Here is a 26812-nt window from a genome sequence, read left to right as displayed (position 1 = left end):
GGCGGAACCCCTGCAGTCATGGTGGAATCTCCATACAAGTGAAGGAGCCCCAGCAGTCATGGGGGAATCTCCACACTCCTGGCGGAGCCTCTGCAGTCATGGTGGAAATCTCCACACTTGTGGCGGAGCCCCAGCAGTCATGGTGGAATCTCCACACTCATGGCGGAGCCCCTGCAGTCATGGTGGAATCTCCACACTTGTGTCGAAGCCCCAGCAGTCATGGGGGAATCTCCACACTCGTGGCGGAGCCGCTGCAGTCAAGGTGGAATCTCCACGCTCGTGGCAGAGCCTCTGCAGTCATGGTGTAATCTCCGCAACGAGAATTCTCATTGGGGAGATTCTGCCAGAATGCAGAGACTGCACCACGACGGCAGGGCCTCCGCCACGAATGCAGAGACCCTTTGTGAATCAGGCCCTAAGTGTCCACACTGTGCTATTGTTTTTACTAGTGAAAGCTATTTAAGACACTGATTATCATTAAGGAAAAATGTTAAGTACTATACTTAATAGCCTCACTGTGGAACACTTGCTATGAAATGCTACAACTTAGTGTGTATCACTAGTACATAATAGATTGCAGCAATCTGTTGCAGAGAAAAAACTGTTACATTTTGTGTAAACACAATTCAATTGTGTAGGAACACACTATTCTTAATGTCAGGAGACTCTTGGCATGGGTCTCCTGCACCATAAAACCTAACATCTTTCACAGAATGATAAAATGGAAGCAGCTGTCACAAGGGCAGAGCAATTCTCCACACCGCCATACCCGCCCTCTTCTTCTGAGTCTCCAAGGACAGGAAGATGAACTCTAGAAGACAACATTATACAAGATGATCACACTTCTGTCCATATTTACACTTTGGGAAATAGATCATTGTGTCTGCTACTGAAGCCAGCAGTCATCTGTCCATAACATTTTATTTCTCATTGTTTTTTACAAATTCCTTTTCGTTTTCTATTTGTTCCACGCCTCTTATTTCAGATTGTTTAATTAACATTTGTGGAAGGTCACAATCTTTGCTGGGCTATCAGAACACAACATCTCTAACAAGAGGCCTTTGTCAAGTGACTCAATAACATTTCCAAAGCCAGGCTGTGCAGGAAAAGGCTTGGTTAAATGTGTCAGATGTCTTCCTTTTGGTGATGTCCAAGCAGAGTGTAGGATGGTCCTGGTGGGTCTCCAGAGATAGCTTGTTGAAGAGATGACAGAGCTGCCCACACTGATGCTTTATTGGTTTTGAAGCAGAGTATGAGTCTGATGAGGGCTTGTAAGGGCGGCCAATGGAGTTTGTGAAAAGATCCGTTTTATCGCCTCTGTGGTTAAGTCGAGCTGCAGTATGTTGGGCGGTTTTAGAGTAACAAGGGTGCAGGCCGTTGAGTACGTGTTACACTCACCACTGTTGTATGGAAAAAGGCATCTATGCAAAAGATGGGAGGGGAAATCAGTGACTTTGTTTTCCAGAAGGTGATATAATAAAAAAGATACTAGGCTAGTGAGGAGCTTTTGAAGAAAGCGGTTGGAGTGTAGTGAGGCATTATTGGGGAGAGCTGTGTTAGAGCTCAGTGAACATCGTAAGGATCTGCTATGGATGGAGGCATGCATGTGATGAGAATTTGGAGAGACACTTTTGCAGAGATAGGCTGGGGTCCAGCAGACAATCAAAAAATCTGATGTGAGAAGGTAGCCCACATATCTGTTTGTACAAATGGCGTATGAAAGTAATGGCATAATAGTCGGCTTAATGATTGTAATTTGATCTTAGTTACCTGTAAGCATAATACTGATGCCTGTCTGTTATTCTGTTGCCTTGCATTTTTGGTTCTTATTGCAGTTATTTTTGATGGATGCTTCCACGGATGCTTTTCAAATTGCTTTTTAAAAGTTTGATGAAAATTCATTCATATTTCTGAAAAACTTTGTTGATGATGAAGTAATAAAACCAGAGTGGAAATATCAGCTAGTGGGACAGCTTGAGTTGCCCAGTTCTGAATGGCTTCAGTGCCCCTTACATTGGAAGACTAGGAGTTTGTGGCCGGATTGGTTTGGAGAGGGTGGACACTGTGAGGGAAGAATGGAAATAAAGAAAAGAGGCCTTCACCGTTAAGAATTAGTTGAAGCAATTAAATCTCTGCCCTGTCATCCTCTATGTAGAATGTGCTTAGAGGCTCATTTACAGGATTCTCGTGGAACTGATTATAAAACAGTCTATTTTCTTTCATCTTACCATTTGATTCAATGAGAACACTGGTTCATGAGGTGACTAATTTACTTGCAAGTGGTTGTTTATTACTCACATACCCACACACTGCCATATCCAATTAATACTACTTTCCTCATTCTTGCTCGATGGTCACTGCTTGTGCTCCTCACTGCCACATAATTGCTTTCGTCAGCACTCTTAAAAGGTAAACACGCGCGCAAAATATCACTATTTATATCAGATGGTGACTTTCACACCAAAAATAAATTAGACACTCCATTGAAGAGAATTAACCACTTGGGGTCCGATTGTGAGTTGCATGGCACGGGGGGGGGGGGGGGGGGGGGGGGGGGGGCAGGGGGGAGGAATGGGGGGGGGGGGGGTAGAAACTCATCACTTGCAAACACCCTCCCAGTATAGTGCAAATACAAATGAATCACTACAGAATGAGGAAGGCAGAATCAGTTTTTCCGGCTCAAATGTAAGACAATGTTCTCTTGTTTGAGCAATATAATGCTCCTTCCCCCCCTTCTCTGAGAAGGCGATAAATGTGAGTTTTGGGGCTGATTCAGGACAAGGGGTAGTGGGCCGGGTGTGGGGAAGATATCAGGGGACAGGGGAGGATATGGGCTGGCGGGGGGAGGGACAATGTATGCGCCCCCTGTGGTGCAGGAGGAGGCCAGGAATGCCTGGGGGACCGCAGGAGGGGTGCACTTTCAGCCCTGTTCTCATGCGATTTTTCCAGTCAGATTTTCTGGCCGTAAAATTGGGCCCAGTGTTCAGGCCCTCCAGTGATCTGGGACAAGAAAAAGGCCCATCGTGACTGGACAGAGCAGGTATGAGGGAAAGTCTTCTAATACCACTGCAGACGGTATTTGCTAGTAAAGTAGCATTAATATTACTCCACTGTGCACCTGTCTTCGTTAATTCTGTGCAGAAACACTCATGGGCAACAATTCACCAATTTTTAAGGGTAGCAGAAACCATATCACTCCTACATCATATGACAGGAAGTGACACCACAGGACCTAGGACCCCAATGACCTCACAATAAAAATAATTATCACTGGAAGTGACATTATTGATGTAAAAACAGGAAGTGAAAAACTCACAACATCACAAAATCACTACTGCTAATGCAGACTAGTGTATTTTTTGTTCTCAGTACAAACCCCTGTCTGCCATGAAATGCTAGGAGTGCAGACAGGATATATCAGGGAGCAGCTGTCAGCTCTACATGTATAGCTATAATATGTTTAACCTATTTCAGCATTAAATTCCCAAGAATGTCATAAATGCCCAAGTGTGTGCATAAAGTCATAACATCATAATAGGGGTAGTTACAAAGAAGGAATTCTAACAAGAAATTAAAAAAGTATATACGTCATTTTTAATAGTTATTCAAGTATAAAAACAGATCTGACAATACATTAATATTAAATCAAAAAATAATAATAACATGTAAACATATCAAAATGTTGCATAAAATCATTACATAAAAAACATAAGCATTAATATTCAACACAGTCGTTAAAAAGTTAACAAAAACGTGGCAAGTTAATAATTTCGACGCGCGTTTCGGCGTACTGAAAAACGCCTTCTTCAGGAGCCACAATCTATATCTGCAAGACACAAATGCAGAACTTAGAAAATGCATTTATATACATGTTGTACAACAATGACGATACACGTATACGCTGCTACATTTTAGTAGCTTCCACCCCAAGAGTCAACGCGAAAGCATCCCTTTCTCTCAGTTCCTGCGAGTCCGCAGAAATTGTACAAATTTTATGGATTATGATAAGCAGGCAGCCATCATGCGACAGAAATTCTTGGACCGGGGATACCCGCACAGACTGGTCAGGAGCTCATATAAAAGAGCACGTTTTTACGATCGTGATTCTCTCTTGAAATCTAAAGAAACACCTATCAAAGACCAGCTTGTCTGTGTGACCACACACTCCACACTCAATGAACGTGTGAGGCAGATTATCAATGCCAATTGGCATATATTGAACTGGAATCCCACTTCGAAGAATATGCTTATGAAACCTTTGTTCGCGCACAGAAGGAATAGAAATCTGAAAGACAAAATCGTTCACTCTAGATGCAATGGGACTGATATAACAGCTGGTCCCATTCAGCGATTTATAGTGAATAATCTTCCTATCCGAGGAACAGTTAAATGCTCCTCTTGCAAATCATGCAACAACATCATTGATGGGGAGGAATTCCTTCACAATGGTTTTCTTTCAAATGCGAGAGATATGTGGAACTGCAAGACCGCTAATGTGGTTTACTTCATCAAATGCGCCTGCAGACTTGGGTACGTAGGTGAAACCAGTAGGTCCATTCAGATACGTCTGACAGAGCATAGATCAGCTATCAGGACAAGAAAACTAACGGCGCCGTTAGTGAAACACTTCCTGGAAAAGAATCATGGCCCTGATGATTTTCATTGGCGTACTTTGGAAAAAATACGTATTCCAGACAGCAAAGGTGGTTGCGTTGTCAGGAAGAAGAAAGAGGTCTTTTGGATTTTCGTTTTTAATACCTTTAAACAAGGATTAAATAGCGAAATTCCATGGGAGAATGCGATAGTTTAGGTCTACTATCTTTTATAACTTTGGTCCAGCTATCACTCCTTCTGGGATATATAATTCGCCATTTACAAACAAAATCTGACATGATTTTTGCTTCGTTATGGTATATGTTTGGCACTTTGAATAGAATTTTCATTATAATATTTGATATGAATCTTGCTCATATAATGTTGCTCTAGAATTCTAGACGAGATAGTTTGTCTGAAGCGACATAATTCTAATCGCGCTAGATCGAGCATCACATATATCAACTTTTTTACCGAATGCTCATCTGTAGCTGAAAAAGATATTCGGTTATGTCACTTTTGTAGTTAATAGGCCGACTGTATAATTGCAGGACAATTATATAGCAATTCCTTAGCAGTCGAGTAATTTTAAACTAAGTATCGGGCTATTTCCGATTTCCACGATCATGTCTTGTGGTGATGTTTCCATCCATTGGATGGTTTACACCTCGTGACTTTTTAGATTTAAATGCAGCCGTGATACACTTCAGGTGATACATCCTTCCTAACGGCCCGGAGACGCCAGCAGTCATTGAAAGCAGCGCCCGTCGCAAATAGGTAAAACTAAATAGAACAGCCCTTCTAGAAATCTCTCGTATTTCAGCTAGCTGTATTGGACCCTAATATTTATATTTTGGGTTTCTTTAGTTATTTTTAGAACAGAAACAAGGGGAACACTGACTTATGTGTTACCGTTCCCGAAAGCACGGCAGATAGTCTATGAAGAAGTGGCCTCTAGATGTCGGCTCGATAGTTTATCTAGGTAAGGAACTTTGTTTTCCGCGTATGTGTTGATACGTTATACGTTATAGAGCCTTGCGTATATTATAAAGAACATGTAGATTTATAGTTACATGGATATGTTTTCCAGAACTGTTTCCGGTAAGGGAGAAACATTGAACTTAACGCTCCAGTTTTATCTTGAGGCCCTGGAACGTCACTAAAGGAAGAGATTTCACATACCTTCATGACTCTATGAGTCTGTAAATGTTGGATTTTTTAAGGCGATATGCCTACTCATATTTAAGAATAGAAATTGGAATTGATTACTAGATCGAATATCTGATAGTCTTTACCATTTTTTCTTCCCTGATCATTCGCAAATCAATCCGCATCTCTACTTGCAGTTTTACTGGAATCACACTCGATGCAGTTCTCGTATAATGGACTAATCATTGACTATATTTCCATATTGCCACTGTATTTGTTAAGGTAAGCGTGATGGTTGAATGAACATGTCTAATATGGATCTAGTTAATAGATGTTTCAATAAGGGCGACTAACAAGGTCGGCTTTATACCCTATCGAGATTAGCTGACATTGGAACTTTAAGATCATCTTTTATAGGGGCTTAGAATTTCTTCCTCATTTTTCAGGGATTTTCCACCTGATTCATGAAGCAAAATTGCACTCGCAAAGGGCAAGATTCTCAGAATCTTGCCTTTTGCGAGTGCAATTTTGGCATTTGGGATTCACAATCCCAAATGCTAAAATCGCTAATGAGAAATTAGCAAATATGCGAGGATTAGCATTTAAGGAATCTCTATTAGAGATTCCTTAAATGCTATTCATGACACTTGCAAAAATTGCGATTTAGCAAAATTGGGCCGCTATTTACCGAGAGGTCAGACCTCTCGGTAAATAGCAAAAACATAGACAAATGCTTTTAAAAGCATTTTTCTAAGTTGCATGTTGCACACACACATGTCCTTTGGACATGTGTGTGCGCAACACCTGTTCAAATGTGCATTTTAGGGGTGCTACAGGGTGTCCTTTGGACACCCCTGGCACCCTTAAAATCGCTATCTGATTTGCGAGTAGCAAATTGCTACTCGCAAATAAGGGATACTCCCCATTCATTCCTATGGGCCTTTTGGCCCATAGGAATGAATGGGGAGAAATTCCTTTTTTTGCGAGTAGCAAATTGCTACTCGCAAATAGAGAACATGTAGCAATCGCTATAGATTTAGCAATTCCTACATGAATGCCGTTTTGTGTGTCCTCAATAGCGAGTCGCTATGATTCGCTATTAGGGCCACGCAAAACGGCCCGTACATGAATCAGGCTGTACATCTATAGACATATTTTGAACCGCAGATCAAGTGATCCTCGATAACCGAATCAGACCACCATAGCCCTATAGCTAAAGAATTTTAAGTATTAGTCTAAGAAAAACATAATTACGGAATATATACACCGAAGAACGTAATTATTAGTCCTTCTTATTTGCATCTTTATATAAAAAATGTACAATCATCGTGTAAACTTGATGCGTTTCGACATGCCTTGCTATGTCTGTCTATGGATTGGATTTGGTTAGCGATAATCGTTAATCTTATATATATATCCTTTTTCACTTGCCCCCAACCTAGGAATTTCCTATATTTCCATACTCGTTGCTACGTTTAGACCACTGTTTGAAGCATCGCCGATTGCAGTAAGACTCATAGTGACCAGCTATTAGTAAGTGTTGTTTTGGTTCTTATTTTCCACACTATCTTGTATGACTGAACCAAGAAACTGCAAATATTTTTATGTACCTTTTTCCTTTATCTTGATATGGTACTAGTTTCCCTAAACTCTCAGTATACATGAGTTCTATCACATTACAACTGCTCATATAGTATTTAGATCTGTGACTTGTTTAGCAATAGAAATATTGCTGAAACATGTAGGGAGGGTCTTGTTACATGAGGAATTCTTTTTGTACCATTTTAAACATAACGATTGTCTAGTTGTTGGTATACGAGATACGTGTATCGTCATTGTTGTACAACATGTATATAAATGCATTTTCTAAGTTCTGCATTTGTGTCTTACAGATATAGATTGTGGCTCCTGAAGAAGGCGTTTTTCAGTACGCCGAAACGCGCGTCGAAATTATTAACTTGCCTCGTTTTTGTTAACTTTTTAACAACTGTGTTGAATATTAATGCTTATGTTTTTTATGTCATGATTTTATGCAACATTTTGATATGTTTACATGTTCTTATCATTTTTTGATTTAATATTAATGTATTGTCAGATCTGTTTTTATACTTGAATACCTATTAAAAATGAGGTATATACTTTTTTAATTTCTTGTTAGAATTCCTTCTTTGTAGCTACCCCTATTATGATGTTATGACTTTATGCACACATTTGTTGTTTCCCTGAACTACGAATTTTCAAACTTTTCAGGGGGTCCTTGTTACTTGCATTATAAATGCCCAAGTGAACATCTAATACCCGCACATAGTCAAGATATGCCAACGGACACCCAAAACATACCAAGATATAGGACCTTATTACAATGTCGGGTGAATGACACTGTTGTAGGAAAGGAACTGCCCAACCATGAGTCGGCGGTTCCGCAATCCCAATTAGTATGCGACTGCACTAAGGGGGTCATTATGATGGAGGATTTTCCGCATCCTCCGGGCCGGCGGAAGCCACCGCCGGCCCGGAGGATGCAGAAAATCCTCTGCGGACCCACCAGGACCCACCGCCACATTAGGATGGCTGGTGGGTCATGGTTTAGGACCGCAGCTTTTCCGCCGCGGCTGGCTTACAACCGCGGCGGAAAAGCACTAAAATGGTGAAGGTGTCTCTTAGACACCGTCAGCCAGATTAGGATGCGCTTGGGAACATGCTTTTCCGCGGCGGCTTTTCCGCCGTGGAAAAGCATGTGTAACTGCACTGCAGGGGCCCGTTGCGGGCCCCTAGGTGTAGTGGGGGGTGCACATGGGGGTACCTATGGTACTCCCCTGCATTTGCGTGCACAATGCAGCAGGCACCGCGCGGTGCCTGCCGCTTTGTGCGCGCAAATGCTGTGCATGCATTTTTAACATTGCTGCAGGTGCAGCTTGAAGCTCCACCCGCAGCAATGTTAAAAATAGAGGATGTGACCGCCACCCTGGCGGTCACATCCAAATCTGCACAGAGGGAACGCCGCAGCCCATGCGGACGTTCCCTCGTGCTCTGGGGTCGCGGACGGACTCAAGTCCGTCCGCGATCCTAATGACCCCCATAGTGCGATGGGAAACTTAAATTTTTCAATGGGAGCTTGTGCGGCCGGCTGAAATGCACGCAGCACAAGCTCCCATTAATGGAAGTTTGGAAACATTCACATGGTTCAGAGATTTTGAGGGGGGCACGTTGGTATGCGGAGGGCCAGGGGGAAGGGGGACCTGCTAGTAATTGTACTTATGGAAAAGTACTTATCTGTTTGCTACTCACTTCCTTAGATGACTGATGCAAATGAAAATAGAAAATCCTAAAATGTTGAGTTGGTGCATCTCACAACACATACGGAGAGAGTAGGGTCCAAGGGAAATATTTAGAGACCCAGTCACAGTTATAGCTCCTTAGCAAAACACTGCATACAATAATAACTGTGAGTCTAAGGAAACTCAAAACTCTGTGTTCAAAAAATGTTGTGTCCACTACTTGATACGCTTGGACCCATCACTCTGTGATATGGAATCCCATCAGTTACACTATCTGGACCGCCCTGTTTGTCATCATTTGGGCCAGTCTCAGCAAGTGGTATGTCCACAACGTACAATCAGTACACTCAGATACAGGTAACTGAAAAGCAGTGCACAAAAAATAAGTGAAAGTGAGTGGTTAAAAATGTATAGTAGGTGCAAAAATGACTTTAATGGAGAGCAAACCACTTCCAAGATTAAAAAACGTGGAGTGCAAAATAACAGTAGTTTTAAACAAATATCTGCTGCCTGTATATAAAGGTCGACATGTTTCTTCAGTTGCAGATACTGTGTGTATCACCTGCTTCTTCAGGACCAAAGTTATATTTTGCTACTGCTTCAAAAAAGTGAGTGTGTGCTTAACAGAAATCAAACAAACATTTAGGATATCATCTCGTTAGGCCTTCTCAATGCTCCTGTTTAGTAGAAGCTGATTGTCATAGGCAAAAGGAATCAAGTGTGGATGACACATATGAAAGAAAACAGAGAGAAACACTTTAGTGAAAGTTATCCATCATGAGTTTCAATAGCTATTATTATTTGTGTACTTGCATATTACAAGTACAGTGATATCCTAAATGTTTGTTTGATTTCTGTTAAGAACACACTCACTTTTTTGAAGCAGTAGCAAAATATAACTTTGGTCCTGAAGAAGCAGGTGATACAGCTGCAGAAACTCAATTAAAGTCATTTTTGCACCCACTATCCATTTTTAACCACTCACTTTCACTTATTTTTTGTTTCTTTTTTGTTTTTTTTGTTTTTTAGTTACCTGTATCTGAGTGTACTGATTGTACGTTGTGGACATACCACTTGCTGAGACTGGCCCAAATGATGACAAACAGGGCGGTCCAGATAATGTAACTGATGAGATTCCATATCACAGAGTGATGGGTCCAAGCGTATCAAGTAGTGGACACAACATTTTTTGAACACAGAGTTTTGAGTTTCCTTAGACCCACAGTTATTATTATTGTATACAGAGTTGGCGCATCTGCCTACAGGGAATGGACTTTACAGTGGACAACAGACCTGGGACTGACCATGCCAATGCAGATAGCCTTTTTCAGGTTCTTCCACTTAAGACAATGAAGACTCTCTCTTTAGAAAGATGAGTCTCATTCTCTTTTGTTTGGGGCGGGGGGGGGGGATGTGTAGGAAAGTGCCCTTTATGACATGGTCAACCCCAGTTCTGCCCTTCAAATGATGCATTTGATATTGGGGTGATGAGGCCCCCACAGTTCACCTCCCCTCACACGTGGGACCAGCGGGAACATTGACATTGAGGTTGATATAGACCCCCAAAGCCCCCCTCTTGAATGTGGCAGACAAAGTTTGTGGGACTTTGGGTCATCAAGTATCTCTAATTTGTTTGAGGGGCTGCAAAGACAGTGGGGATGAGCCTTTGGACCTAGACCACCTAGGTCTTCATCCTCCCCAATAGCTAAGAGAAAAGTTGGGCCTGGTGAAACCTCGATCGAACCACTGCATAACAGACAATCCGGATGGACTGCCTCGACCATGTATGAGGAGCAAGAGGAACAGGTAGCTGGGCCTAAGAGAAAGACCTCCTGTGATGATGACAAGTATGACAAACACAAACTTACAAAGGATCAATGTTGAACCTCCTTTCTCTAATGCAAACTACCTTTCAGGGAATGTTAAAGGCACTGGTTTCAAATCATACTCAAAATGTTAAGCGTATCCAACTGCTCCAAAGTATTAGTAACTCACTAAAAGATGGTACAGGGGATGCGATCTTGGTAGGGGACCTAAATGGTGTTATTTCTGATCCCAGCACTTCTCCCCCGAGAGGGTGCTCCCTTGTCTACATGTATCACAAATGATGATATATACATAACTAGATGTCCCTGCCTAGTTTGAAAAAGGGGAAGTGTATTCAGGAACCAAAGGGTTCTATCCAAGTGTAACATCACTATGTTGCTCAAAAGCTGGACTGAGAAAGAGAGTTCAGGAAGGGAAAGGAAAGGAGGTAGAAAGCATAAGAGCTGTTCGAAGTCCCTTGGCATGAACTTCCTAAGTCGGCCTCCCAGTCACTGTAAACCCCCACTTCAAAGGTAGCCCCTATAATGTGAAAGCAACTGAGCGCTAAGAGGAAGCCGGACAAGAATGATGCAACATGGTGCGGGAAACTTCCAGTTAGAGGGAGAGAGAGAGTCAAGGAAATCAAGGAAAGCTCAATAGCGGTAGAAGAAGTTTCTGGGAAAAAATAGGAAAATCATCAAAAAAATAAAAGCATTAAAATGTTGCGGGGGGATCTCCACATATGTTAGGTCAGAGTGTATGATCTGTAAAAGGAGGATCAGCTCAAATAAATACATTATCAGATCCTCGTAGTCCTGTTGTAGCTAGTGATGGAAAAGTAGTGAACAGATAAGACCCCCAGTTTTATCCTAAAGGCGCAACCAAAAAAGAAAAAAAGGCAGGGAGCCAAACAGCCCCATAATAGATTTGCTAATATCAAAAGGTTGAAGAATATTTCTACAAAGGATTTTGCACTGTTCAGTTTTATGGAGGTCGCGGGGGAAGAGATAACCAAAGTTATGTTTTCCACAAACAATAAAAAGAATCTAGTAGAAGCGGCTCGTCCATCCCTGGTGTCAAATGGCATCTGTCTTTGTACAGATAAGGATGCAACACAGTCAATTCCTCGTTTAAGCGAACACTGTGAGCTAAAACAAAACCGTGCTTATCTGGCCAGGCCTACTGATCAGAAGTGGAGACTAGATGCTGGGAGGAGCTGGTGGGAAAATGATGGTTCTCAAGGAAGGAGAGTTACCATAACCTTTACTAATGACAGAGTGTCGGATTTGAGGGGTCAGAATAGGTTCCACTGCTGGCAGCTCGAAGAGCGACAGAGGGAAAATTAATATAGCAGTTGGGGGTAGGCCCCATGGAGGAAAGAGTGCTGCACAGGACAGCTAGTTCCCCCCCTTGGAATAGTGATGGGGCAGATGAGATCAATTGTTGGGAGACAGGGCTCCTGCAAGCCTGTTCGAGTCCCAGTACGGAACATTCATGGGATATGGAAAACCACAGGGAGATTTTGAACAATTATTCCATCTTGTTCCTTCAGGCAACCTGGCTGTTGGAGTGCCCTGTAGGGGTGGGTTTGTTGCCATGGCCCAGAATGCTAGGACCTCGCTAAGAGGAAGATCACTGGGTGTATTACTAACATTGGTTTCAGTCTGTTGTGGAAAGAACGTAACAAGACTCCAATCCTCTAGCTCATGGGTTCTCGCTTGTCTAAATGACCTGTATGTAAATATGGAGAGGTTTAAGCAAATGATATGTTTAAATGTGTATATACCGCCAATTTTCCCTCTCCCGAGTGTAAGCTCCTAAATCTGGTCAATGGTGTTTAGGGCTTTTCCTAATGGGATTTTAATGAAAAATCAGCCTTTAAAGATCTTGATGAGGCTACGAAAGAATTTCGCTTAGCGATAAATGACCTGTATGTAAATATGGAGAGGTTTAAGCAAATGATATGTTTAAATGTGTATATACCGCCAATTTTCCCTCTCCCGAGTGTGAGCTCCTAAATCTGGTCAATGGTGTTTAGGGCTTTTCCTAATGGGATTTTAATGAAAAATCAGCCTTTAAAGATCTTGATGAGGCTACGAAAGAATTTCGCTTAGCGATAAATATCCCAGAGTGTATCTTTTCTGAAATCTCCAGGGAAGATGATGCTAAGGTTTTGCATTCTCTAGTGGAATTGAATTTTATTAATGTAAATGGTAGGTGTCAAGGTGATATTCCGGCTAGGAGGTCAATCAAGTGTGGCAAAAGCAAACTGCCCATTGACAATGTGTAGATCCCAGTTCACCAGTTCCATCAGGAGAAAAACGTTGTAGTTATGGGGCCATCTTGCCCTCAACCTAGAGTTTACAGAGGAACTCGCTCCACGCCCATATGTTGCAACCTGTCTGGAGGTGGTTTACCAAAATAGAATAGAGTCCAGATTACATAACTTACATTGCAAGCACTTTCTACAGTGGATTTTGAGCCCTTACCCTTAGAAGTAGGCCAAAATGCATGGGATTGGCACTGTAGGTTAACGAAGAAACTACTAGCTCAATTTAAGGAGGCAAAAGGCGATTTCTGCCTAGGTAACAGCCAAGAGATAAGAGGAACTCTTGGTTCGATGATGAATGTCGGGAGAGTAGTAGGGTGGTAAACAGGAGCCGCTGCCACTGGTTGCTAAACCCAAATGATGATAATTTAAGAACGGAAATGATTACCTTAAAAGTACCCCACAGGAATCTGTGTATGTATAAAAAGAGGGTAGTTGCAATTGGGTTCAGATTGACCTTGATGGGTGTGGAAATCTGAATAGGAAAACAGCTTGCGGCAGAGGTGCGTTTTAGCACTACTGCTGTTTAGCATGTATATCGCAGACCTTCCTGAGACGCTACGCACTACACACAGTTTCACATCAAAGGTTGGAGGTAGGCACATTAGTTGCCTCATGTATGCAGACGATCTGGTGGTTATGGATCTTACACCTATTGGGTTGCAATGGAAACTAAATGCTCTAAATGCCTGTTTCCTTGAAAACAAGCTAACAATAACAGTTGATAAGACTAAAACATTGTTTTTTGCCAAGATAAAAAGGATATTTGCATTTGTTTCTCGGTAATGTAAGATTAGAGCATGTTAGAGAGTATACATATCTAAGCCTAATCTTCTCGGATGATTTGAGGTGGAATAAACAAATGGCTGCTCGGAGGCTTTCCCTGTCTACAGTAGTGAATGGGGTGAAAAGGTTTGACCATAAATTTGGCAGTCATACATTGGAGCCACTAAGCAAAGTTATCCAGGGTAATCTGATTTCACATGCCTTATATAGAGCAGAGTTTTTGGCTTTGGACAGGTGAGCCATATGGGAAAGGTTATATTTACAACAAGGGGTGGTGAGGGACAGAGTCTCTGAATTAAGCAGAAAGCTCTCACCCAGTCAAGAGATCAGGGCTAGATCCAACACCGTTTTTTAGCTCACTGCACCATCCCAGTTTCAGAACCTGGCTGTATGCAAATTAGTCTGTACCTGTCCCAGTGCATGATGGGAACAAGGCAAACCAAACTACAAAAGCCAATTCTTACACTGGGAAGGAAACAAGCTCCCGGGGACCGGTTTCTGGCATTTCAGCCGTCTTCGGCCCGGTTTGCTTGAATCCTGATGGTGCAATGAGCAAGGGTCTCACATCTGAGAATACCCTTCCACGCTTAGGGTGGACAAAAATATTTACAACAAGGGGTGGTGAGGGACAGAGTCTCCGAATTAAGCAGAAAGCTCTCACCCAGTCAAGAGATCAGGGCTAGATCCAACACCGTTTTTTAGCTCACTGCACCATCCCAGTTTCAGAACCTGGCTGTATGCAAATTAGTCTGTACCTGTCCCAGTGCATGATGGGAACAAGGTAAACCAAACTACAAAAGCCAATTCTTACACTGGGAAGGAAACAAGCTCCCGGGGACCGGTTTCTGGCATTACAGCCGTCTTCGGCCCGGTTTGCTTGAATCCTGATGGTGCAATGAGCAAGGGTCTCACATCTGAGAATACCCTTCCACGCTTAGGGTGGACAAAAATATTTACAACAAGGGGTGGTGAGGGACAGAGTCTCTGAATTAAGCAGAAAGCTCTCACCCAGTCAAGAGATCAGGGCTAGATCCAACACCGTTTTTTAGCTCACTGCACCATCCCAGTTTCAGAACCTGGCTGTATGCAAATTAGTCTGTACCTGTCCCAGTGCATGATGGGAACAAGGCAAACCAAACTACAAAAGCCAATTCTTACACTGGGAAGGAAACAAGCTCCCGGGGACCGGTTTCTGGCATTACAGCCGTCTTCGGCCCGGTTTGCTTGAATCCTGATGGTGCAATGAGCAAGGGTCTCACATCTGAGAATACCCTTCCACGCTTAGGGTGGACAAAAATATTTACAACAAGGGGTGGTGAGGGACAGAGTCTCTGAATTAAGCAGAAAGCTCTCACCCAGTCAAGAGATCAGGGCTAGATCCAACACCGTTTTTTAGCTCACTGCACCATCCCAGTTTCAGAACCTGGCTGTATGCAAATTAGTCTGTACCTGTCCCAGTGCATGATGGGAACAAGGCAAACCAAACTACAAAAGCCAATTCTTACACTGGGAAGGAAACAAGCTCCCGGGGACCGGTTTCTGGCATTACAGCCGTCTTCGGCCCGGTTTGCTTGAATCCTGATGGTGCAATGAGCAAGGGTCTCACATCTGAGAATACCCTTCCACGCTTAGGGTGGACAAAAATATTTACAACAAGGGGTGGTGAGGGACAGAGTCTCTGAATTAAGCAGAAAGCTCTCACCCAGTCAAGAGATCAGGGCTAGATCCAACACCTTTTTTTAGCTCACTGCACCATCCCAGTTTCAGAACCTGGCTGTATGCAAATTAGTCTGTACCTGTCCCAGTGCATGATGGGAACAAGGCAAACCAAACTACAAAAGCCAATTCTTACACTGGGAAGGAAACAAGCTCCCGGGGACCGGTTTCTGGCATTACAGCCGTCTTCGGCCCGGTTTGCTTGAATCCTGATGGTGCAATGAGCAAGAGTCTCACATCTGAGAATACCCTTCCACGCTTAGGGTGGACAAAAATATTTACAACAAGGGGTGGTGAGGGACAGAGTCTCTGAATTAAGCAGAAAGCTCTCACCCAGTCAAGAGATCAGGGCTAGATCCAACACCGTTTTTTAGCTCACTGCACCATCCCAGTTTCAGAACCTGGCTGTATGCAAATTAGTCTGTACCTGTCCCAGTGCATGATGGGAACAAGGCAAACCAAACTACAAAAGCCAATTCTTACACTGGGAAGGAAACAAGCTCCCGGGGACCGGTTTCTGGCATTACAGCCGTCTTCGGCCCGGTTTGCTTGAATCCTGATGGTGCAATGAGCAAGGGTCTCACATCTGAGAATACCCTTCCACGCTTAGGGTGGACAAAAATATTTACAACAAGGGGTGGTGAGGGACAGAGTCTCTGAATTAAGCAGAAAGCTCTCACCCAGTCAAGAGATCAGGGCTAGATCCAACACCGTTTTTTAGCTCACTGCACCATCCCAGTTTCAGAACCTGGCTGTATGCAAATTAGTCTGTACCTGTCCCAGTGCATGATGGGAACAAGGCAAACCAAACTACAAAAGCCAATTCTTACACTGGGAAGGAAACAAGCTCCCGGGGACCGGTTTCTGGCATTACAGCCGTCTTTGGCCCGGTTTGCTTGAATCCTGATGGTGCAATGAGCAAGGGTCTCACATCTGAGAATACCCTTCCACGCTTAGGGTGGACAAAAATATTTACAACAAGGGGTGGTGAGGGACAGAGTCTCTGAATTAAGCAGAAAGCTCTCACCCAGTCAAGAGATCAGGGCTAGATCCAACACCGTTTTTTAGCTCACTGCACCATCCCAGTTTCAGAACCTGGCTGTATGCAAATTAGTCTGTACCTGTCCCAGTGCATGATGGGAACAAGGCAAACCAAACTACAAAAGCCAATTCTTACACTGGGAAGGAAACAAGCTCCCGGGGACTGGTTTCTGGCATTACAGCCGTCTTCGGCCCGGTTTGCTTGAATCCTGATGGTGCAATGAGCAAGGGTCTCACATCTGAGAATACCCTTCCACGCTTAGGGTGGACAAAAATATTTACAACAAGGGGTGGTGAGGGACAGAGTCTCTGAATTAAGCAGAAAGCTCTCACCCAGTCAAGAGATCAGGGCTAGATCCAACACCGTTTTTTAGCTCACTGCACCATCCCAGTTTCAGAACCTGGCTGTATGCAAATTAGTCTGTACCTGTCCCAGTGCATGATGGGAACAAGGCAAACCAAACTACAAAAGCCAATTATTACACTGGGAAGGAAACAAGCTCCCGGGGACCGGTTTCTGGCATTACAGCCGTCTTCGGCCCGGTTTGCTTGAATCCTGATGGTGCAATGAGCAAGGGTCTCACATCTGAGAATACCCTTCCACGCTTAGGGTGGACAAAAATATTTACAACAAGGGGTGGTGAGGGACAGAGTCTCTGAATTAAGCAGAAAGCTCTCACCCAGTCAAGAGATCAGGGCTAGATCCAACACCGTTTTTTAGCTCACTGCACCATCCCAGTTTCAGAACCTGGCTGTATGCAAATTAGTCTGTACCTGTCCCAGTGCATGATGGGAACAAGGCAAACCAAACTACAAAAGCCAATTCTTACACTGGGAAGGAAACAAGCTCCCGGGGACCGGTTTCTGGCATTACAGCCGTCTTCGGCCCGGTTTGCTTGAATCCTGATGGTGCAATGAGCAAGGGTCTCACATCTGAGAATACCCTTCCACGCTTAGGGTGGACAAAAATATTTACAACAAGGGGTGGTGAGGGACAGAGTCTCTGAATTAAGCAGAAAGCTCTCACCCAGTCAAGAGATCAGGGCTAGATCCAACACCGTTTTTTAGCTCACTGCACCATCCCAGTTTCAGAACCTGGCTGTATGCAAATTAGTCTGTACCTGTCCCAGTGCATGATGGGAACAAGGCAAACCAAACTACAAAAGCCAATTCTTACACTGGGAAGGAAACAAGCTCCCGGGGACCGGTTTCTGGCATTACAGCCGTCTTCGGCCCGGTTTGCTTGAATCCTGATGGTGCAATGAGCAAGGGTCTCACATCTGAGAATACCCTTCCACGCTTAGGGTGGACAAAAATATTTACAACAAGGGGTGGTGAGGGACAGAGTCTCTGAATTAAGCAGAAAGCTCTCACCCAGTCAAGAGATCAGGGCTAGATCCAACACCGTTTTTTAGCTCACTGCACCATCCCAGTTTCAGAACCGGCTGTATGCAAATTAGTCTGTTCCTGTCCCAGTGCATGATGGGAACAAGGCAAACCAAACTACAAAAGCCAATTCTTACACTGGGAAGGAAACAAGCTCCCGGGGACCGGTTTCTGGCATTACAGCCGTCTTCGGCCCGGTTTGCTTGAATCCTGATGGTGCAATGAGCAAGGGTCTCACATCTGAGAATACCCTTCCACGCTTAGGGTGGACAAAAATATTTACAACAAGGGGTGGTGAGGGACAGAGTCTCTGAATTAAGCAGAAAGCTCTCACCCAGTCAAGAGATCAGGGCTAGATCCAACACCGTTTTTTAGCTCTCTGCACCATCCCAGTTTCAGAACCTGGCTGTATGCAAATTAGTCTGTACCTGTCCCAGTGCATGATGGGAACAAGGCAAACCAAACTACAAAAGCCAATTCTTACACTGGGAAGGAAACAAGCTCCCGGGGACCGGTTTCTGGCATTACAGCCGTCTTCGGCCCGGTTTGCTTGAATCCTGATGGTGCAATGAGCAAGGGTCTCACATCTGAGAATACCCTTCCACGCTTAGGGTGGACAAAAATATTTACAACAAGGGGTGGTGAGGGACAGAGTCTCTGAATTAAGCAGAAAGCTCTCACCCAGTCAAGAGATCAGGGCTAGATCCAACACCGTTTTTTAGCTCACTGCACCATCCCAGTTTCAGAACCTGGCTGTATGCAAATTAGTCTGTACCTGTCCCAGTGCATGATGGGAACAAGGCAAACCAAACTACAAAAGCCAATTCTTACACTGGGAAGGAAACAAGCTCCCGGGGACCGGTTTCTGGCATTACAGCCGTCTTCGGCCCGGTTTGCTTGAATCCTGATGGTGCAATGAGCAAGGGTCTCACATCTGAGAATACCCTTCCACGCTTAGGGTGGACAAAAATATTTACAACAAGGGGTGGTGAGGGACAGAGTCTCTGAATTAAGCAGAAAGCTCTCACCCAGTCAAGAGATCAGGGCTAGATCCAACACCGTTTTTTAGCTCACTGCACCATCCCAGTTTCAGAACCTGGCTGTATGCAAATTAGTCTGTACCTGTCCCAGTGCATGATGGGAACAAGGCAAACCAAACTACAAAAGCCAATTCTTACACTGGGAAGGAAACAAGCTCCCGGGGACCGGTTTCTGGCATTACAGCCGTCTTCGGCCCGGTTTGCTTGAATCCTGATGGTGCAATGAGCAAGGGTCTCACATCTGAGAATACCCTTCCACGCTTAGGGTGGACAAAAATATTTACAACAAGGGGTGGTGAGGGACAGAGTCTCTGAATTAAGCAGAAAGCTCTCACCCAGTCAAGAGATCAGGGCTAGATCCAACACCGTTTTTTAGCTCACTGCACCATCCCAGTTTCAGAACCTGGCTGTATGCAAATTAGTCTGTACCTGTCCCAGTGCATGATGGGAACAAGGCAAACTAAACTACAAAAGCCAATTCTTACACTGGGAAGGAAACAAGCTCCCGGGGACCGGTTTCTGGCATTACAGCCGTCTTCGGCCCGGTTTGCTTGAATCCTGATGGTGCAATGAGCAAGGGTCTCACATCTGAGAATACCCTTCCACGCTTAGGGTGGACAAAAATATTTACAACAAGGGGTGGTGAGGGACAGAGTCTCTGAATTAAGCAGAAAGCTCTCACCCAGTCAAGAGATCAGGGCTAGATCCAACACCGTTTTTTAGCTCACTGCACCATCCCAGTTTCAGAACCTGGCTGTATGCAAATTAGTCTGTACCTGTCCCAGTGCATGATGGGAACAAGGCAAACCAAACTACAAAAGCCAATTCTTACACTGGGAAGGAAACAAGCTCCCGGGGACCGGTTTCTGGCATTACAGCCGTCTTCGGCCCGGTTTGCTTGAATCCTGATGGTGCAATGAGCAAGGGTCTCACATCTGAGAATACCCTTCCACGCTTAGGGTGGACAAAAATATTTACAACAAGGGGTGGTGAGGGACAGAGTCTCTGAATTAAGCAGAAAGCTCTCACCCAGTCAAGAGATCAGGGCTAGATCCAACACCGTTTTTTAGCTCACTGCACCATCCCAGTTTCAGAACCTGGCTGTATGCAAATTAGTCTGTACCTGTCCCAGTGCATGATGGGAACAAGGCAAACCAAACTACAAAAGCCAATTCTTACACTGGGAAGGAAACAAGCTCCCGGGGACCGGTTTCTGGCATTACAGCCGTCTTCGGCCCGGTTTGCTTGAATCCTGATGGTGCAATGAGCAAGGTGCACCCTGGCCACTATAGGTGTGGCAGGGTATACTCAGACATGAGTCCCTTTCTCACTGCTCCATCAGGATTCAAGCAAGCCGGGCCGAAGAGGCTGAAATGCCAGAAACCGGTCCCCGGTAGCTTGTCTCCTTTCTGGTGAAGAATTGGCTTGGTAGTTTGGTCTGCCCTGTTCCCATGATGCACTGGGCCAGGGACAGACTAATTTGCATATAGCCAGGTTCTGAGCTGGGACGGGGCAGTGAGATAAATAACGGTGATGGATCAAGCCCTGATCTTTGGACTGGGTAAGAGTGGTCTGCTTAATTCAGACACTCTGTTCATCACCACCCCCTTTTCTGTATCAATTTTGGCCACTATAGGTGTGGCAGGGTATACTCAGACATGAGTCCCTTTCTCACTGCTCCATCAGGATTCAAGCAAGCCGGGCCGAAGAGGCTGAAATGCCAGAAACCGGTCCCCGGTAGCTTGTCTCCTTTCTGGTGAAGAATTGGCTTGGAATTTTGGTCTGCCCTGTTCCCATGATGCACTGGGCCAGGGACAGACTAATTTGCATATAGCCAGGTTCTGAGCTGGGATGGGGCAGTGAGATAAATAACGGTGATGGATCAAGCCCTGATCTTTGGACTGGGTAAGAGTGGTCTGCTTAATTCAGACACTCTGTTCATCACCACCCCCTTTTCTGTATCAATTTTGGCCACTATAGGTGTAGCAGGGTATACTCAGACATAAGTCCCTTTCTCACTGCTCCATCAGGATTCAAGCAAGCCGGGCCGAAGAGGCTGAAATGCCAGAAACCGGTCCCCGGTAGCTTGTCTCCTTTCTGGTGAAGAATTGGCTTGGTAGTTTGGTCTGCCCTGTTCCCATGATGCACTGGGCCAGGGACAGACTAATTTGCATATAGCCAGGTTCTGAGCTGGGATGGGGCAGTGAGATAAATAACGGTGATGGATCAAGCCCTGATCTTTGGACTGGGTAAGAGTGGTCTGCTTAATTCAGACACTCTGTTCATCACCACCCTTTTCTGTATCAATTTTGGCCACTATAGGTGTGGCAGGGTATACTCAGACATGAGTCCCTTTCTCACTGCTCCATCAGGATTCAAGCAAGCCGGGCCGAAGAGGCTGAAATGCCAGAAACCGGTCCCCGGTAGCTTGTCTCCTTTCTGGTGGAGAATTGGCTTGGTAGTTTGGTCTGCCCTGTTCCCATGATGCACTGGGCCAGGGACAGACTAATTTGCATATAGCCAGGTTCTGAGCTGGGATGGGGCAGTGAGATAAATAACGGTGATGGATCAAGCCCTGATCTCTGGACTGGGTAAGAGTGGTCTGCTTAATTCAGACACTCTGTTCATCACTTCCCCCTTTTCTGTATCAATTTTGGCCACTATAGTTGTGGCAGGGTATACTCAGACATGAGTCCCTTTCTCACTGCTCCATCAGGATTCAAGCAAGCCGGGCCGAAGAGGCTGAAATGCCAGAAACCGGTCCCCGGTAGCTTGTCTCCTTTCTGGTGAAGAATTGGCTTGGTAGTTTGGTCTGCCCTGTTCCCATGATGCACTGGGCCAGGGACAGACTAATTTGCATATAGCCAGGTTCTGAGCTGGGATGGGGCAGTGAGATAGATAACGGTGATGGATCAAGCCCTGATCTTTGGACTGGGTAAGAGTGGTCTGCTTAATTCAGACACTCTGTTCATCACCACCCCCTTTTCTGTATCAATTTTGGCCACTATAGGTGTGGCAGGGTATACTCAGACATGAGTCCCTTTCTCACTGCTCCATCAGGATTCAAGCAAGCCGGGCCGAAGAGGCTGAAATGCCAGAAACCGGTCCCCGGTAGCTTGTCTCCTTTCTGGTGAAGAATTGGCTTGGTAGTTTGGTCTGCCCTGTTCCCATGATGCACTGGGCCAGGGACAGACTAGGCGTGGGCGGAAAATCCGTTCCGCTCGCGGATTTTGCGGATTTTCGGGAAATCCGCAATCCGCGAGATTTGCGAATTTCCCGCAAAATCCGCAAATCCGCGAGCAGCGGATTTTGCTCGCACTGCTCGCACTGTTCGCGTGAGTTCGCGCCCCGCGAATAAGTGCAAAATTGCAGAAATACGATCTTAGCAAAACTGAAAGTAACTACTTACCAGGTTCAAAAGTTCAGGCTCATCATTAGTAGCCATTTCCTGGAGTGCTTCCTGAGGGGCCCCTCCAGAGTTCAGTTGCCAGTTGAAACTAGTATGTGACCCTGCTCTGAACCTCAGAATAGTTACACATATGCCACAAAGGTCCTGAATTACAGCTAAGGGAGACAAGCAGGAGCCAGGCTGGAAGTTAAAATCCATTAATCAGCCCCTAATTCATTATTGTCAGTTGGGGCAGGGCAGGTGTTGTAACTAATTTTGCAACAATGAAAGCATAGCAAGTGCAAAAGATCACTAATCAGGGCGCACTAAGGAAGCAGGTGCCAGCTAAAAAAATATTCTGTGACACATGAATCAGCCCCAAATTAATTCAGGTCACTTGAGGCAGGGAAGGTGTGCTTTGCTTTGCCGAAAATAATGTACACTGGACAACCAGAGGGTGTGGTGATGAAACAGAGGGTGGCATGGGTGGGCCAGAGGGTGGCATGAGTAGTCAGAGAGTGGCAGTGGTGACAGAGAGTGGCAGTGATGAAGAAGAGTGTCCCAAACAGGCTGGACACGTAGAAACAACAAGTTCGCGAAACTTGCGACCCGACAGGTAAGTTCGCAATTTGCGAAAGTGTACAAAACCCTCGCGAACTGGCAGAAACACGGGCGAACACAAAAAAAAAAAAATCCGCAAATTCGCGGGAATTCGCGGATTTTGCGGATTGCGAATCCGCAAATCCGCAAAATTCGCGAACGCGAGATCCGCAAAATTCGCTCATGCTTAGGACAGACTAATTTGCATATAGCCAGGTTCTGAGCTGGGATGGGGCAGTGAGATAAATAACGGTGATGGATCAAGCCCTGATCTTTGGACTGGGTAAGAGTGGTCTGCTTAATTCAGACACTCTGTTCATCACCACCCCCTTTTCTGTATCAATTTTGGCCACTATAGGTGTGGCAGGGTATACTCAGACATGAGTCCCTTTCTCACTGCTCCATCAGGATTCAAGCAAGCCGGGCCGAAGAGGCTGAAATGCCAGAAACCGGTCCCCGGTAGCTTGTCTCCTTTCTGGTGAAGATTTGGCTTGGTAGTTTGGTCTGCCCTGTTCCCATGATGCACTGGGCCAGGGACAGACTAATTTGCATATAGCCAGGTTCTGAGCTGGGATGGGGCAGTGAGATAAATAACGGTGATGGATCAAGCCCTGACCTTTGGACTGGGTAAGAGTGGTCTGCTTAATTCAGACACTCTGTTCATCACCACCCCCTTTTCTGTATCAATTTTGGCCACTATAGGTGTGGCAGGGTGTAGGAGAGTAGGGTCTGCAATCCTATGATCACCCAGATTTTTTGCTTTTGTTTCACTGGTTTACGACTTTCTCTGGCTGTGGGCCTGCCAATCAGACCCACAGCCTGGCTGTTCTCTTTCTAAATTACGAGATGTACCCTAGGTGCATTTACCAATTGGTACTGGGCCACCTTATCAGACCCTGTAACTCAGGGCATAGGTGTACCCAGGGCCGCCAGGGGCTGCAGCATGTACTATGCCACCCCTGGCTGGCCTCCTAAATTTGACACAACTGGCTGCATGACAGCTGGGGCGAAGTCGTGTAATCACCCTTTGCTTTAGATATAGTAGCCCTATATCTAACCCTCCAATGGACACCCGAGTTCCTATCAGTCACTCCTATGGCAGGCCTTGACAATCCTGAAGGCAGAGTGCATGGGCTCGTGTGAACTAAGCTCTGGCCCGAGCCGAGCCCGGTTGCAGCTTGCGGAATCAAGACCCAATGGCTGTTCCATGATAACGCGTACCATATCGGTAACTTCGGTGTCGCGTTATCAAGACATGTCGAGTAAGGTGTCATACGAATCAGGATGCTGCCCTCTCACCAACTCTGGCGACGAGGTTAGCATTCCGCCCTTCTAGAGGGACACGACATGTACGTAACTGTGAACCCCGGTTAAAGTTAACTAAAGCCTCAGCTCCACAAAATGGATGCTGCCACCACAGACACGAGTCTGACCTCCTGCTGCTGGGAGTCCTTCCAGCGAGGAGCACTTGGACAAAGGGTTTCCTGTCAAGGGCGGTGTTCGCACCGTCCCAGACAGGGTTTGTGTATTCTGGGTAGGTAGGGCTTTTGCGAGAAGGTGACTGCGGAGTGGCACCCCGGTGCTCACTACGCATCTGCCGGTTAGAACCAGTTCCAGGGGCGACAGCCCTGGCCTGGGGAAAGTCCGGCAGGGGAGAGGGGTGTAACTACCCCCCTTCCTGGTCCCACCCTTAGGGCAGGACCTAGTCATGTACCCACCCCTTTCTTTAGGATAAAGGCCGGAGCGGGGACCCTTCCAAATTAGATCATCTTTGAATCAAGAACTACTTTCTACGAAAGGACATTCGAGACTCTTCTCAAGATTTCTCCCTTGTGGCTAAGGAGTAGTCACCCTGCATCAGCGGGCACCATCTAAGAACTCTGCGGTTTGCTGTAAGTCCTTCCTCAAGGAATCCGACGGCCCAGCTCGACGAGAACCGGCTTCCCTGGCACCTCTGACCTCTACCCACGTCATCAGCTCAGCTGTGATCTGTGGGTGCGACGAGACCTCGAGGGACCGGCCATCATCAGAACCTGCACGCTCTTAAAAACCAGCACGACCATCGAGGTAACTCTCTGGTGAGTGCTCTGGGGTCCGAGAAGCCCCGACCCTGAGCCGCTCCAGTACCGAAGTGCAGTCTCCCAGCATCTCCACGATCTGCGTGGGGCCCTTCTGCTCGCTGCTCAGCATGTTGTCTGGTCACTAGCCGCTGGCTTGTGTCCTTCTGTGACGACATCCGAAAATCAACACTGCCGATCTGGTTGCTCCAGACTGGCCCTTGCTTCCATCTTTTCGAGAAGCACCCCGGACCCTCCTGGTCCACTCAAGACGCCGACAGCGACATCCGTCGTGGGACAGCTCGCACCTCCACCGTGGTCGCCGACAACGCCTCCTGGTCCGTGAGACTGCAGAGCCTAGCGTCGCCCACTCACCTGGTCGAGGTGACGGCCAACCGGTGCCTTCCTGGTACCCTCTGACTACTGGCTAGTAGTACGAACTTGGTCCCCTCTGCTTTCAGGTTTCATCAATCTCCGATCCAGGCTTGGATCTCTACGAACTATTCATCCCTGGTCGCCGGCCAGCAACTCCTTTTCTTCCGGCTCCTGGCTCGTCAGCGAAGACCCCGACGCCTGTAAGACTTGCAGCCGCAGCCCTCGTGGCTAGGTAACTCGGCATTTCGGTGCCTGCATAGCCTCCTTACTCTAGGGTCCCGAGTCCCTCGCTTCCGACTTGCCTTAACCTTTCCGTGTCCCCGGACACTTGTTTTAAACTGTGCACTTGAAGTATTTGCTAAAGAGATTTGGTGTGTGCTTAGTACCCTGTCCTCATAAAGAGTACAGGGCTGTTGTGATTCTTAATAAATATACTGTTTATTTTCATAACACTTGTGTGGTGTCCTTTCACTGGGTGTTCAAGGGGTACATGTGTGGTAAACAGCTGGCTTAACGCGCCCTCTCGAGTCTTTAGCCTTAGACTGCTCGTATCCACGCTACTAGGATAGCTGGTCTATAGGTTGACTTACAACCAAACACCATAAGGGTCGTTGGAACGATACATAGCGGTCGCTAGAATAGCGAACGTTGCATATCGGGCCAACTTCTCACATTGGTGAGCAGCGGTTGGGATTTGAGCTTGCTGTTGTTTTACCACACGTATCCTAAGAATATCTTGTTGAAAGATCACACAAGTACTGTTAGTACATATAACTAAAGCTTAGAATACTCTGAGTTCTACTGAACCAGCTGTTGTAGCTCCTCAAGGCTTAGCACACCTTGGCTACAGCTCTTAGCAAGGGAAAAGTAGGTAAACACATAGTGTAGGTAGGTGCATCACTTACACCACACTAGAAGCAGTATGTCGGACAAAGGAGGAAACTCTGAGTCTCCCCTTGTGTCAGTTGACCCTCCACAGGTCATCCCGTCAAGATATACTGCGCTTAACTTCCATGAGTTACGACAAGTATGTACCTCTAGGAAGATTAAGCAAGGGGCTAACCCCACCACCTCCTTTCTGATTGGTCTCCTAGAGACTTATGATGCCAGAAAGGCTGAGAAGCTTCTTAGCCCTTCTAATCCAGAAGGAGGCATGCCTCCCCTCGAGGGAACCCGGGACGATCCTGACCTCATTCACCTCGCAACTGAGAACGAAGATGGCGAGGAGGATGAGGATGAGGATCTCTCTGGGGACGAGGCAGATAAGG

At 45.7% G+C, this 26812-nt stretch overlaps 1 protein-coding gene across 1 annotated transcript in view; it reads right to left on the bottom strand.

The window, feature by feature from the left end:
- Positions 1-734: 734 nt before the first annotated feature.
- Positions 735-26812, bottom strand: part of LOC147668903 (E3 ubiquitin-protein ligase TRIM17-like) — a gene marked incomplete at its 5' end in the record, with an annotated part of 400957 nt that continues 374879 nt past the window's right edge. The window contains one exon of the mRNA XM_086948368.1: positions 735-811. Coding sequence (XP_086804494.1) covers positions 735-811 — 77 coding nt within the window. The remainder of the gene's footprint in view (positions 812-26812) is intronic.

This window comes from Lissotriton vulgaris, unplaced genomic scaffold, assembly GCF_964263255.1.
Source record: "Lissotriton vulgaris unplaced genomic scaffold, aLisVul1.2 SCAFFOLD_1102, whole genome shotgun sequence".
Lineage (NCBI taxonomy): Eukaryota > Metazoa > Chordata > Amphibia > Caudata > Salamandridae > Lissotriton > Lissotriton vulgaris.
Note: the sequence above shows the minus strand (reverse complement) of the source record. Positions and strands in the feature narration are given on the sequence as shown.